The sequence below is a fragment of the Oncorhynchus gorbuscha genome, linkage group LG23 (assembly GCF_021184085.1).
Source record: "Oncorhynchus gorbuscha isolate QuinsamMale2020 ecotype Even-year linkage group LG23, OgorEven_v1.0, whole genome shotgun sequence".
NCBI classification, from domain to species: Eukaryota; Metazoa; Chordata; class Actinopteri; order Salmoniformes; family Salmonidae; genus Oncorhynchus; species Oncorhynchus gorbuscha.
The window spans coordinates 13673427-13689349 of NC_060195.1; the positions used below are offsets into that span (position 1 = coordinate 13673427).

Genomic DNA, 15923 nt, shown 5'->3' on the forward strand with positions numbered 1-15923 from the left:
TTGAAATGCAAGAGAAAGGCCATTATATATGTCACGACTTCTGCCGAAGTCGTTGCCTCTTGGGCGGTGGGCTGCGGTCGACGTCATCGGTCTTCTAGCCATCATTGATCCATGTTTCATTTTCCATTGGTTTTGTCTTGTCTTCCCACACACCTGTTTTCAATCCCATTCATTACCTGTTGTGTATTTAACCCTCTGTTTCCCCTCATGTCTTTTTCAGAGATTGTATATTGTCAGTGTTGTGTTTATTGTATAGGTGCGCGACGGGTCCTCATACCCATGTTTGTTTATATTCTATTCTTATTAGTGTTATGGAGCATGTTACGTGGACATTCATTAAAAGACTCAAAATTACACTCTGCTTGACTCTGCTTGACTCTGCTTGACTCTCCTGCACCTGACTTCCCTGCCACCTATACACACGACTCTGACAATATAATTTAGGAGTCTAGGCGCAATTTAGATTTTGTTCACTAGATGGCAGCAGTGTATGTGCAAAGTTTTAGACTGATCCGATGAACCATCCAATGAACCACAGCATTACTGTTCGAAATGTTGTATCAAGTCTGCCCAAAGGTGCCGAATTGATAAATTGATACATTTTCAAGTACGTAACTATAGAGAACATATATTTTTATAGTTTACACACTCCCAGGAATGTCATAATGATGGATAATTAGCTTACCACTGGGCAGACACAGCAGGGGTTCAAACTGTAGAAACCCAGTTCCCTACATTTGAATATGAAAATGGATTTTATCAGACTAAAAACTATGCTACATTTTTTATCTCTGTGACCCTCAGGATGACAAATCAGAGCAAGATTACTGAAGTACCTTATTTTACCTTCAGATGGGAATGTATCAAACCAGTTACTGTGATAAAAGTTTTTGTTGTTGTTGTGCACTCTCCTCATGTCATTTTTTCACTAATAGCTACTGTAAATTGGACAGTGCAGTTAGATTAACAAGAATTTAAGCTTTCTGCCCCTATGTCCTGAGGAAATGTTCTTGTTTACTTACAGCGTCATGCAAATCACATTAGCTCTAGTTAGTTCATAGAGACGTATGTATTCATAGCCACTGTCTCCGCTTGCGACAGGGGATACACGTGACTCCTGGGAAGCGCAGCGTCTGCCAGGAGATTTATTGCACAATCCCCCCCCCCCATCGATGAGGTGGTAATTGAGTCGTCTTCTTTTTATAGAAGGCGAGAGCCAAATCGTCATATTCTCGGGGGATGTGCACGGTGGAGACCCGGTCTGGACTTTCCACCGTGGTGTTGGTGCCGTGGTAGCACCAACGGTAACCCCTACACACCTCGCGAGCACTCTCGCGACCACCCTGTGAGAGACCTCTGTTGCCAGGAAATAGTGGGGTTATGCAGAGCCAACCAGGGAAGGCTGAGAAAGAGGCTGATTCTCTCCTCATGATCCCCCTGCTTAACCGTGGCCAAGGAGATGGTGGCCTCCCTGATTAGCCCGGACCCTAATGGTCGACTATCCAGAGTGTGTACTGGGAAGGGTCTAACTTCAGGAAAAATGGGGATTCCTAACCTAATGGCTAATGCTCTGTCGATAAAATTCCCAGCTGTGCCTGAATCGACAAGCGCCTTATGCTGGGAATGTGGAGAAAACTCAGGGAAACAAACAGGCACAAATAGGTGATCAACAGAGGACTCTGGATGAGTGTGGTGCGAACTCACCTGGGGTGTTGCCAGAGTGCCCTGCCTGTTGCCTCGACTCCCAGAGGAACCAACACGGCACCGACCAGCAGTGTGTCCTCTGAGGCCACAGATGGGCACGTGATGGTTCCTCCTCCAGTCTCCCTATGAGCAGCCCTTCCTACCTCCATGGGCACCGGAGCGGAGGTGCTGGAAGATGGCTCCTCCTCCAGTCTCCCTATGAGCAGCCCTTCCTAACTCCATGGGCACCGGAGCGGAGGTGCTGGAAGATGGCTCCTCCAGTCTCCCTATGAGCAGCCCTTCCTAACTCCATGGGCACCGGAGTAGGGGTGCTGGAAGATGGCTCCTCCTCCAGTCTCCCTATGAGCAGCCCTTCCTAACTCCATAGGCACCGGAGTAGGGGTGCTGGAAGATGGTTCCTCCTCCAGTCTCCCTATGAGCAGCCCTTCCTAACTCCATGGGCACCGGAGCGGAGGTGCTGGAAGATGGAACCGACAGAGCCCCCTCTGGACGTCCGCGGGTGACCAGCAGGCTATCCAACCGGAAGGACAAATCCACCAGTTGGTCAAAGGAGATGGTGGCATCCCTGCAGGCCAGCTCACGTCAGACGTCCTCTCTTAGGCTGCATCGATAGTGGTCGTTCCGGCCTGCTCCGGGGGTCAAGGTCCGAAATTCCAGGGTGAATTCCTGGGTGGTCCTCGTCCCCTGCCTCAAATGGAAGAGCCTCTCCCTCGCCGCTCTACCCTCAAGTGAATGGTTGAAGAAGGCCCGGAAGCGACGGGTGAACTCCTCGAAGTGGTCCTTCACTCCACACAGAGTTTTCCCACTCCAGCGCTCTTCCCGTGAGGCAGGAGACGAGGGCAGCCACTCTCTCCCTTCCCGAGGGAGCTGGGTGCACAGTGGCCAGGTAGAGGTCCAGTTGTAACAAGAATCCCTGGCACTGTACTGCTGTTCCATCATACTCCCTGGGAAGGGAGAGACGGATCCCACTGGGACTGGCTCCGGCCTGGGACTGGTAGAGGTTGTGCTGGTCGAGGCACTGGAGAGACTCCCTGTCTCTCCCAGCGGTCCATGGTTTGAACAGCGCGATCCATCATGGCACCAAGTTGATTTAACATTGACGAATGTTCCTGGGCGTGCTTCTCGACTCCTCTAACCAGGGTACCTGCTCCTGCTGACTCTATGGTTCGGTGTGTAATTCTGTTAAGAGTGTGTAGCGGAGGCGAAGGCAGGTGCAGGAGAGCAGAGTGTAGCAAACAGGCGCACTTTAATTCGGTTCCAAATTGACAGCACAATAAAAGTGCCAAAACCACGGAAATAACAAAAGTAGTGCGCATGACAAACCACATAACAATAAACAATTACACACAAAGACGTGATGGGAAACAGAGGGCTAATTAAATGTAGATTGATTAGGGAATGAAAACCAGGTGTGTATGGAAACAAGACAAAACAAATGGACATATGAAAAATGGAGCGGCGATGGCCAGAAAGCCGGGGACATCGATCGCCGAAACGCCGCCCGAACAAGGACTAACCGACTTGCCAAAACTATAGTTTGTTAACAAGAAATTTGTGGAGTGGTTGAAAAACGAGTTTTCATGACTCCAACCTAAGTGTATGTAAACTTCCGACTTCAACTGTACATAGAACTAGGAAAAAATGCCTTGAGTGTTGGGCTTAGTAAGTACTTTTACCTTGGCTAGTGGCAATGTGGTCTAATGTTAAGGCAGTACTACAGTATATTATCAACATTGTCTTATCGTATATCTCATTCGAAATGATTGTATTCTAAAGGTGGATGTAAAATCAGTGTCTTGGGTGCTATTTTGCGGTGAGCCTGTGAGGGTCAAGTGTTAGTACACCGCCCTAATCCACTTAAAATTAGATTCCTGGGCTAACATTGGATTATTCCTGAGAACACAACAATGGATTTTTTAAATTCACCATAATCCCAGTGAATATTGCAAGCACTTTCATATGACTGTGTAGAGGAAGCTAATGCCTAAAGAAGGACCTCTCAGGAACTTAATAACATAGAAGATTAAAGATCTACAAATGTCTTCTGTGAGTATCCATTTATTCTCTTTATCCTACAACATCTGGCTTGAAGTTAAAATGTGGCTGTCTGTGTAAGATTAGTGTGAGATTGTGTACGTTTAGCATTTGACAGTAAGACAAGGCTAACTTTTTCCCATAGCCCTGTCTCTGTTTCTCTGTGACACAGAATAATGGGCTAGAAAAGTTTATTCTAGGATCTGTTCTGGACACAGTGCTTAGTTTCTTGGCTGTTTTTGTTGGATTTGTGATTTTGTGAGTTGTGATTTTCAGCCATTTTAAAGGCTGACCATGTTACTACCCTGAGTTATACTGTGTTTGTTATAAGTGAAGTGTTCGTTTGTTAACCACTCAAATCAGACACAAATGGTTTTTAGAAGTTTGAGCTTCAACACAACAGTACATCGTTCTGTGTGATACTTGTAGTACAGTGAGTTCACTCAATTTTGAAACTCAATCTTTTATATCTTAGCTCTTTTGAGTAATATAAACATTTTACTTGTAGAAACATTCCATATTTTTTGTGGTTGAAGTATTCTGGCCAGAGTAGACCGATATGATCAACATTAAACATATGAGAATTGGACTACTTATGGGTCTCCCTAGTTGGCATGGCCCGCTCTGATCTCTGCTGTTTCATAACTTTATTCCAGTTTGCTCCCCTAGCGGTGGATACCTGGGGTAGATTAGACTTTATTAGAAAAAAGTTATTGTCCACACAATGTGGGAACTTTCACTAACATGATTGACATTAAAACAATGACCGCAACAACAGAAACCTACACTACAGTTCTGTGTGGATCATGAGATCCTAGAATAAACCTTCCCCTGTTCTGAGAATACTCTCAACTCTATTTTGTTCTGAGAATTCTCCCTAAACAATATTTCATGTTTAAAAAATACCTTGTGGGCTTCAGGTTTTGATTGTAGTCCCCTACGACCTCTTGCGATTGGATGATCCTGCAGGTTGAACAGAAAAATGTAAGAAACATAATTATATGATATTTATGGGGCATTTTACCTCACAAAAAACCTAGCACACCATTTTACAATAATAGTAAGAGACATACAATTCGCTTAGCCAAACTACCCATTATACTAACCATTACTCTAGCTATGTCTTTTAATAGGCTATTAAGTTCTCTCTCCTCCCATTCATACTCCAGTTTGTGTGAATGCCCTCTGGTAGATCAATGTTCGCGTCACCACCATGGACGCTGAGCTGGAGTTCGCCATCCTGCCCAGCACCACTGGCAAACAACTCTTCAACCAGGTACATGGACAGACAGACTGGCGGACAGACCGACTGGCAGACAGTCAGACTGGCGGAAAGACTGACTGGCGGAAAGACAGACTGGCGGACAGACAGACTGGGGGACAGACAGACTGGGGGACAGACAGACTGGCGGAAAGACAGACTGGCGGACAGACAGACTGGCGGACAGACAGACTGGCGGACAGACAGACTGGCAGACAGTCAGACTGGCGGAAAGACAGACTGGCGGACAGACAGACTGGGGGACAGACCGACTGGCGGAAAGACAGACTGGCGGACAGACAGACTGGCGGACAGACAGACTGGCAGACAGTCAGACTGGCGGAAAGACAGACTGGCGGACAGACAGACTGGGGGACAGACCGACTGGCGGAAAGACAGACTGGCGGACAGACAGACTGGGGGACAGACAGACTGGCGGAAAGACAGACTGGCGGACAGACAGACTGGCGGACAGACAGATGGGCAGACAGATGGGCAGACAGACAGACAGACAGACAGACAGACAGACAGACAGACAGACAGACAGACAGACAGACAGACAGACAGACAGACAGACAGACAGACAGACAGACAGACAGACAGACAGACAGGCAGACAGGCAGGCAGAAAAATCTCTGTTTCCTGCACAACGGACAATCTTTTTCTTCATTGTTGTGTAGATAGTGAAAACCATCGGGCTGAGAGAGACCTGGTTCTTTGGCCTACAGTACCAGGACAGCAAAGGCTTCTCTACCTGGCTCAAACTCAACAAGAGGGTGAGTACATCCTAACTACTCTGCTCAGACAGTAACAACATACAGAACTGTCTCACACACTTCCACGTTCATTCATTCACTTATTTACTCACTCATGTTGTTGCAATGTTCCCAGGTGACAGCTCAGGATGTACGCAGGGAGAACCCTCTGTTGATAAAGTTCAGGGCCAAGTTCTACCCTGAAGATGTAGCTGAGGAACTGATCCAAGAGGCCACGCAACGACTTTTCTTCCTGCAGGTCATACACACAAGCGCACACACACATGAACTGGCCAGACACACACATATACTGTACATCAAATCAAGGTTTATGTGTCACGTTCACAGGAAACAACAGGCGTGAACAGTACAGATAAAATGTTTACTTACAAGCTCTTCCTCAACAATGCAATGTTCAATATCAAAGGTAAAGGAATAGAAAATCCAAAATAGGCTCTTATAAAGAGCACTGAGTCAATACTAGGTCACTCTCACTCAGATATCATCTTAAAAACTGAGTCAATACTAGGTCTGTTATGCAGGTGAATGAGGACCCAAAAGCGACTTAGCGAAAACAGAGTCTTTATTCCAGTAAAACTCAAGACGAAAACAAAACATGAAAAAACGTAATTCCACTCGTAGTGACGAGGACAGACTGGAGACTCGAGCATTGACTGCAGGTTGCCTCGGGAAGGCACCGACCGTAGCAGACTAAGGCACCTGCTACACGCAGCATCTGAAGGAGACAAGACACGACAGGGCGAGACAATGACACAGCACAGCGAACATCATACAAGGATCCGACAGGACAGAAACGGAAAACAAGGGGAGAAATAGGGACTCTAATCAGAGGACAAGATAGGGGACAGGTGTGAAAAGACTAAATGAGTGAGTAGGAGAATGAGGAACAGCTGGGAGCAGGAACGGAACGATAGAGAGAGGAGAGAGAGGGAGGGGGAGAGAGAGGGATAGAAAAAGGGAAAGAACCTAATAAGACCAGCAGGGGGAAACGAACAGAAGGGAAAGCATAATGACAAGACAATATAAGACAAAACATGACAAGGTCACTCTCAGTCAGATATCATATTAAAAACTGAGTCAATACTAGATCACTCTCAGTCAGATATCATATTAAAAACTGAGTCAATACTAGATCACTCTCACTCAGATATCATATTAACAACTGAATCAATACTAGGTCACTCTCACTCAGATATCATATTAAAAACCGCAAACATTTCTACCCACACTATGACAAAATGTGAAGAAAATTCTCTACACCCCATGACAAAATCAGTAGAATGGCATGGAATTAGTTATAAATCTTCTTTGACGCATGGCAAGATGTGTAGAATTACAGCATTTCTCCACTAAAATGTCCCATTTCCTCTCCGCTGTCAAGAAGGATCTACACAACATTTCACTTAGGAACATTTAAATCAACAAAATGTCATGTAGGTCCCTCAAAAGGCCAGGGCCGGCTCTCACTGCCAGGGAGGTTATGCAGACCTTCGAGCCACTGCAGCCCCTCATGATGAGTTCAGATTTTGGGTGGGAGGGGGGGCAACCCAATCAAGGTTGCCCATCTCTGTTGTAAATAATCAGAATTCATGTAAACATTCGAGCTGATCTCTTGGCACAACTTATGGGGTATGTTGAGCATAGGGACAGGGGAAGTTGAGTCGCATTGGGGGTAAGTCGGTGATGGTGTGGTTGCTGGTAGGTCAAAGTTGAATTCATGGAATGGGGGTGTGGTGTATGGTATATCTTAAATGTATGCCTACATTCATATTGAGGCCCAGAGGCCCAGGTACATGTACATCTTTTTTGGCAATGTACTGTCGTGGAATTGGAATCAATAATGAGGAGAGACAAGGTCAATCACCAATCAGTATTTTACTTTACTCAAAAGATACTAATAAAACAGAGAGTGAGGCTGGTCGACCCAACACTTTTGAGTAGCTCTGACAGAGAACGAATACAAATATCTCTTATAGCAAAGATACACCTTCTTAGTCTACATGACAAACAACAGATGTGTGGAATGGGTCAAAAGGTGAGACTTGATATATGAGAAAGGAGTTTCCCCCAGCCAGATAGCATTTGTTGTGAAGACTGTTCTTATTGTATAGAAACCAGAGTTTGGCCCCTGAGACAAGGTTCCTCATCACTATCCTCTCATACCCGAGCCGTCTCTCCCCGGTACCTTACAGAACAAACACCAACTCATTCTAGGAAATGCATGCTGTCGGTTCTATCACCAACCCATTAAATCAATTGTCAGCGAATAAGCCTCAGAGGCTCCTCTCAGGTCACACAGACACAGATGAGCAAGTACTAATAGAAGCCTATTCTATTGCATAAAACAACTACTCGATGCAACATAATCTTGTAATTTCTCCACCATAGTACCTCTTCGATGTCAATCAGTCTATGTTCTCCTCCCTTTCTGCTGCTCTAATGGACTTCTTCCCTTCTCTCACTTCCTTGGCTGCTCTCTGAAGAACCTCGCGGGGGGGGGGGCTAGAACCCTGCTTGTTTTACGTCTGTATACACGGAGCATGAGTATGTTTTCTCTTTAACAATAAAAAAAGTACTATCTTGAGTTCATTTGCATGATACATTGCAACAATACTATGCACATTATACATAAAACGGACTAAATGTGATCATCGTTTGTATCGCGTACGGTGGCCATTGGCTCAACTTACTCTAAGGCAAACATTTTGACTATATTAACCCATACAGCTACAAGGATGCACTTTCATGCCAGGTTTAGGACCTCATATTGTAGCTTATAGAGACCCCAACTGATCTATAGAACATTTTAAAACAATATATTTTTTAGATACAATATATAGTTTATATACAAGCATCATGAAACCTACAACAAAATACTCATATTTGACTTTGTGCAAAACAAAATGCTGGACCTAACTTGCTTCCCACTTTTTCCATGTGGTTTCTTCCTTCACAAACTCCAAGAAATGATGACCTCTTCCTAAATATTTGGTCACATAATTTATTTTATGTATGGTTTTCTAGAAACAAGGGTGGCTCCACTTACCCCACTCTCCCCTACACATACAGTACATGTATGTGTATAAGGATGTACACAGGTCAGACACACATACGAGCTGGTCACACACTGTTTGTCACTGCAGGTGAAGGAAGGCATCCTGAATGATGATATCTACTGTCCTCCTGAGACGGCTGTGCTGTTGGCCTCCTACTCTGTTCAGACCAAACATGGAGACTACAAGAAGGACTACCACTTCCCGGGTTACCTCAGCAGGGACAAGCTGCTTCCCCAGAGGTGTGTCGTCTCTCCACGTCCCCCTGTGTGACATACCTCAGCCCACAAACAGAAGCTAAACTGGTGAAATGGTCCACTGAATTTGTTGATCTTCTATGATCATTTTGAAGAGAGATCTATTCCAAGTCTCCCTGAACGTTCCTCTGATTGTTGTCTCCCATACTTAGATTAGTGTTGGGGTCAATTCCATTTCATTTAGCAGACACTCTTATCCAGAGAGACTTACAGGAGCAATTAGGGTTAAGTGTCTTTCATCAACAGATTTTTTCACCTAGTCGGCTAGGGGATTTGAAACAACAACCTTTTTTTGGTTTACTGGCCCAACATTTTAACCGCTAGTCTACCGTCCTCTCTCTACCCCTTTAATCAAACCCTTCTCATGTCCTCTACCCCCAGAGTTCTGGAGCAGCACAAGCTGAACAAGGAGCAGTGGGAGAATAGAATAAAGGTGTGGCATGAGGAGCACAAGGGAGTGCTGAGGTAAGACCACTCACAGTCCTCTCAGTCCTCACTCACAGTCCTCTGAGTCCTCACTCACAGTCCTCTCAGTCTTGACTCACAGTCCTCTCAGTCCTCACTAACAGTCCTCTCTACTCACAGTCCTCTCAGTCCTCACTCACAGTCCTCTCAGTCCTCACTCACAGTCCTCTCAGTCCTCACTCACAGTCCTCTCAATCCTCACTCACAGTCCTCTCAGTCCTCACTCACAGTCCTCTCTACTCACAGTCCTCTCAGTCCTCATTCACAGTCCTCTCAGTCCTCACTCACAGTCCTCTCAGTCCTCACTCACAGTCCTCTCAGTCCTCACTCACAGTCCTCTCAGTCCTCACTCACAGTCCTCTCTACTCACAGTCCAATCCAAGTTAACACTGGCTTACTTCTATTGCACTGATTGTCTGTGTGTGTCTGTATCGGTGTCTGTATCTGGTCCTGTACATGTGTTTGTGTCTGTCTGTCTGTCTCTAGGGAGGATGCCATGGTGGAGTATCTGAAGATAGCTCAGGATCTAGAGATGTATGGAGTCAACTACTTCAGCATCAAGAACAAGAAGGGTTCAGAGCTGTGGCTGGGGGTAGACGCTCTGGGCCTCAATATATACCAGAACACTGACAGGTAGGAACCTTTAATTACATCTGAATTCCCCATATGTTCATCATGATATTAGACTACTTTGAAGTGTGAAACCATTGGATAAACTTTGCTTTTGGAGTGAACTATTCTACAGTGTTTTCTTTATAGGATGACCCCTAAGATCGGCTTCCCATGGAGTGAGATCAGAAACATTTCCTTCAACGACAGGAAGTTTGTTATAAAGGCCATGGACAAGAAAGCCCCGGTACGTCACCTCTGTTTCTTTGTCTGCTGTATATTTGGTTATAATTCAAACCTCTGATAGTTTGTTAAGTACAGAATAAAGGTCACATTATTTTTTTCAAGAGGCACTGATACCCACAAGAGGCACTGATACCCACAAGAGTGTGGTCCTTCTGTAGCTCAGTTGGTAGAGCATGGCGCTTGTAACGCCAGGGTAGTGGGTTCGATTCCCAGGACCACCCATACGTAGAATGTATGCACACATGACTGTAAGTCGCTTTGGATAAAAGCGTCTGCTAAATGGCATATATTAAGAGGCACTGATACCCACAAGAGGCACTGATACCCACAAGAGGCACTGATAACCACAAGAGGCACTGATACCCACAAGAGGCACTGATACCCACAAGAGGCACTGATACCCACAAGAGGCACTGATAACCACAGGAGGCACTGATACCCACAAGAGACACTGATACCCACAAGAGGCACTGATACCCACAAGAGGCACTGATAACCACAAGAGGCACTGATACCCACAAGAGACACTGATAACCACAAGAGGCACTGATACCCACAAGAGGCACTGATAACCACAAGAGGCACTGATACCCACAAGAGACACTGATAACCACAAGAGACACTGATAACCACAAGAGGCACTGATAACTACATTTGTGGTGACTGAGTCTCTTTCAGGATTTTGTGTTCTACGCCCCTCGTCTGCGGATCAACAAACGTATCCTGGCGTTGTGCATGGGGAACCATGACCTGTACATGAGGAGGAGGAAGCCAGACACCATCGAGGTCCAGCAGATGAATGCCCAGGCCAGAGAGGAGAAGACTAAGAGACAGATGGATAAGTGAGGACAGAGAGAGGGGGAAAGAGAGAGAGATATAATGTTGTTAGCAGGTGTTTACTCATCCCTCATATCCCTCGTTCCAGAGCTCTGCTTGAGAGCGAGAAGAAGAAGAGAGTGAATGCGGAGAAGGAGACAGAGAAGATCGCCAGAGAAACCATGGAGCTGATGGGCAGACTGAAACTGATTGAGGAAGAGACCAAGAAAGCTCAGGAAGGTCAGACTCTTTCTGTCTTCTGACAGTGTGTGTGTGTGTATAAATATATATATATATATATGTGTGTATATGTATATGTATATATGTATATGTATATAGAGCTGGAGGAGCAGACTCGCAGGGCCCTGGAGCTGGAGAAGGAGAGGACGTTTGCCCAGGAGGAGACAGAGCGTCTGGAGAAAGAGCGCAGAGCAGCGGAAGAGGCCAAGGCATCCCTCCTACAGCAGTCAGAGAGCCAGATGAAGAACCAGGAGAACCTGGTACACACACACAGAGATACATGCACAGACAGACAGACAGCACACACAGACAGACAGACAGACAGACAGACAGACAGACAGACAGACAGACAGACAGACAGACAGACAGACAGACAGACAGAAACCACACACAGATACATGCACAGACGGTCAGATAGCCACACACACAGATACATGCGCAGACGGTCAGATAGCCACACACACAGATACATGCGCAGACAGTCAGATAGCCACACACACAAATACATGCACAGACAGTCAAATAGCCACACACACAGATACATGCACAGACAGTCAGATAGCCACACACACAGATACATGCGCAGACAGTCAGATAGCCACACACACAGATACATGTGCAGACAGTCAGATAGCCACACACACAGATACATGCACAGACAGACAGACAGACAGACAGACAGACAGACAGACAGACAGACAGACAGACAGACAGACAGACAGACAGACAGACAGACAGACAGACAGACAGACAGACAGACAGACAGACAGACAGACAGACAGAGAGGTTTCATCAGGAGACAGAGGGGTGTGTGTGTGTTAGAGACAGACAGACAGACAGACAGACAGACAGACAGACAGACAGACAGACAGACAGACAGACAGACAGACAGACAGACAGACAGACAGACAGACAGACAGACAGACAGACAGACAGACAGACAGACAGACAGAGACAGTCACACACAGATACATGCACAGACAGTCAGATAGCCACACACACAGATACATGCGCAGACAGTCAGATAGCCACACACACAGATACATGTGCAGACAGTCAGATAGCCACACACACAGATACATGCACAGACAGACAGACAGACAGACAGACAGACAGACAGACAGACAGACAGACAGACAGACAGACAGACAGACAGACAGACAGACAGAGAGGTTTCAGCAGGAGACAGAGGGGTGTGTGTGTGTTAGAGACAGACAGACAGACAGACAGACAGACAGACAGACAGACAGACAGACAGACAGACAGACAGACAGACAGACAGACAGACAGACAGACAGACAGACAGACAGACAGACAGACAGACAGAGATAGCCACACACAGACACGTGCACAGACATTCAGATAGACAACCACATACACATTAGGAGGCTCCTGTATTATTCTAAGGTTCTCCTTCCAGGCCACCGAGCTGCTGACCTCTAACATCTCCTTTCTGGAGGACGTAAAGAAGGAGAAGGACGACGATACAAAGAGATGGCAGAAAAGGGTGAGAGAGACTAAATGAATGTGTGTGTGTGTTGACGCAACCCTCTATCTAACCACAGTGCTTCAATGCGAGCGAGCGTGTGTGTGTGTGTGTGTGTGTGTGTGTGTGTGTGTGTGTGTGTGTGTGTGTGTGTGTGTGTGTGTGTGTGTGTGTGTGTGTGTGTGATAGCACTATCCACTGTGAGCGGTCATGTGTGTGTTTGTCGTCAGACGGTCCTGGTGGAGGTTGATTTGGAGCGGGCCAAAGCAGTTCTGAAGACTAAAGACATCCAGGACTGTGTGCAGGGGGACCACGACGAGACCGACGAGAGCAGCGACGAGGCCAGCGCCGAGCTGACATCACCAGGCATGGTCAGAGACCGCAGCGAGGAGGAACGCATGACGGAGGCTCAGAAGAACAAACGGCTACAGAAACACCTCAAGGTCAGAAACTCTAGGAACTTTTTTCCCATTAGTCCCACAAAATGTTTTGCATTGTCAGCAGTCAAGTTTTCAAGAAGCAAAGTGTCACTGGCCAACAGTCAAGTTCTCAAGAAGCAAAGTGTCACTGGCCAACAGTCAAGTTTTCAAGAAGCAAAGTGTCACTGGCCAACAGTCAAGTTTTCAAGAAGCAAAGTGTCACTGGCCAACAGTCAAGTTCTCAAGAAGCAAAGTGTCACTGGGACACATCATCGTGATGACGTGAACACCTCTTCCTGAAAGTCCAATATCTTGAAAACTTGGCTGCTGACATGCTAATCATTTTGGAACTGTATCATCAGTGGACTAATTAAACAAATACAACAAGATCGTTTTTGAGTGGCGTTCCCCTTTAACCCATAAGCCATGAACTTTAACCCTAACCCATGACCCTAATTCATGACCATAACAGAGGCCCAGAAGAATGAATGGCTATACAAAGGTCAGACCCTACCTTAACATTTAACCTATGACCTTAACCTAACAATAACCCCTTATACCTGTTTGGGTTCCACCCTGACTAAATGTAAAAATGTCCTCCCGCTCTGAGCTGAGAGATATAGTTCTGAGACCACATGTCCTACACATTCCGTCCAATGTTTTAGTATATTATGTTGATGCTCCACCAGTTTATTTGTGTCCTTGTTCTCCGGTTGTCCTCAGGTCCTGAGTACTGAGTTGGCCAGCGCTCGAGACGACAGTAAGAATACTCCCAACGACCTGATCCACTCGGAGAATGTTAAGGCCGGCCGGGACAAGTACAGGACCCTCCGTCAGATACGACAGGGCAACACCAAGCAACGCATCGACGAGTTTGAGTCCATGTGAGAGAGAGAGAATGAGTGAGTGAGAGAATGAGTGAGTGAGAGAATGAGAGAGAGAGAGAACAAGAGTCTGTACGGAATCTGTATTTGAATGGAAGCCATATAGACAGGTGTACAGTGTAATTATAACATCAACAGGTACAGTGTAATTATAACATCAACAGGTACAGTGTAATTATAACATCAACAGGTACAGTGTAATCATAACGTCAACATTGCTTTATTGACTTTGTAAGAACCCACTGCCTCGCCCCAGTAGTGTTTTGTCTACTGTGACTAAAGATTGCCATCTACTGGCTGTAACGTATTACATATGTTTGCTAAAGTCAAATTCTGTGGACTACAGACTGTAGGCTACTAGTTCAACAATCAAAGTGAGTGATGACATTATTACTACATCATTCCTGTTGCTTTTGGGTTTTGCAATCTTGAAATGCATCTATGCAAAATAATCCTTAGCTGATACACTATAAAATCCATATTTGTCTGTATGCATAGTTTAGTGAGAGGAACGGTTAGAGGTTATTTACAATGGATGTCATTTCACAGATATAAATAAGCACCACATTTGTTAAGTGTTTTGCTATGAGTCAAATAAATACCATTAACCAACGTTGAATATGTGTTGAGTGCTGTGCATGTAGCTACTGTCTCAATCTGTTATGATTGTCACTCTGGTCATCTGTTATAGGCTGTTATGGTTGAAGTGTGTGTGTGTTTGTGTCTGCAGTGTGTACGTGTGTGTGTGTGTGTGTGTACGTGTGTGTATGTCATGTGTTTGTCTGCAGTGTGTGTCATGTGTTTGTGTCTGCAGTGTGTGTGTGTGTGTGTGTGTGTGTGTGTGTGTGTGTGTGTGTGTGTGTGTGTGTGTGTGTGTGTGTGTGTGTGTGTGTGTGTGTGTGTGTGTGTGTGTGTGTGTGTGTGTGTGTGTCTGCAGTATGTGTGTGACATTTGTTTGTAAGTAGTGTGTTTTTCAGCAGGCCTGATATGACTGATAGGATACAGTAAGTGCTGTAAAAAAATATATATATATTTTTGATTCAAAGTAGAACTGTAAGAAAACCAGCTGCAATAGGATTGTGAGTTTGTTCAACAAAAATGTTCTTGAACAAAACTCACAATCCTATTGTAGCTGGCTGCCTGACGTTGAAACAACATCGTCTTTTAGTTTTTTAAAGTGTTATAAAATCTGAGGTCTACTACACTGGAAGACAAGTTCTCTCTCTCAGGAAAATACAGTTATCTTCTGTGGGAAATAGGCCATTGAACAGCTCAGTTACAAGAGCAGACTCCCAGTTAGTGAATTCATCTTAAAATAGTTTAATATTTAACCATTATTTAACTAGGCAAGTCAGTTAAGAACAAATTCTTATTTTACAATGACGGCCCAAACCTTCCCCTAACCTGGATGACGCAGGGGGCCGATTGTGCGGTGCACTATTGGGACTACTGATCACGGCCGGTTGTGATACAGCCCGGGATCGAACCAGGATCTGTAGTGACGCCTCGCGCCACTCAAGAGCACACATAGTTAGGTGGGACAAACAGTTTCAGTCATAGTTAGTACATTTTTCCAGAAAATATGTTAGGTTGTAAAATAGGCTACATAAATTCATAACGCTGTTTTAACAGATACCATATAATTGTTAGTCATCTTATGACAGCTGACATGT

The 15923-nt window shown here is 45.4% G+C and overlaps 1 protein-coding gene across 5 annotated transcripts in view; it reads left to right on the plus strand.

Annotated features, from left to right (window-relative positions):
* The window catches only part of LOC124010765 (moesin-like), a 51925-nt gene extending 37068 nt beyond the window's left edge, over positions 1–14857 (plus strand). For 3 of the 5 annotated variants that reach the window (XM_046323418.1, XM_046323419.1, XM_046323420.1), the window contains exons 5-18: positions 4659–4722; positions 4931–5014; positions 5680–5775; positions 5891–6013; positions 8919–9070; positions 9467–9550; positions 10037–10183; positions 10310–10406; positions 11084–11247; positions 11331–11461; positions 11561–11721; positions 12882–12968; positions 13178–13390; positions 14090–14857. In XM_046323418.1, coding sequence (XP_046179374.1) covers positions 4696–4722; positions 4931–5014; positions 5680–5775; positions 5891–6013; positions 8919–9070; positions 9467–9550; positions 10037–10183; positions 10310–10406; positions 11084–11247; positions 11331–11461; positions 11561–11721; positions 12882–12968; positions 13178–13390; positions 14090–14254 — 1731 coding nt within the window. In that variant the 5' untranslated portion in view covers positions 4659–4695 and the 3' untranslated portion in view covers positions 14255–14857. Of the gene's footprint in view, positions 1–3217; positions 3751–4658; positions 4723–4930; positions 5015–5679; positions 5776–5890; positions 6014–8918; positions 9071–9466; positions 9551–10036; positions 10184–10309; positions 10407–11083; positions 11248–11330; positions 11462–11560; positions 11722–12881; positions 12969–13177; positions 13391–14089 lie in introns of those variants that run through there. The other 2 variants (XM_046323421.1, XM_046323422.1) reach the window with 2 other exon arrangements.
* Positions 14858–15923: the final 1066 nt, after the last annotated feature.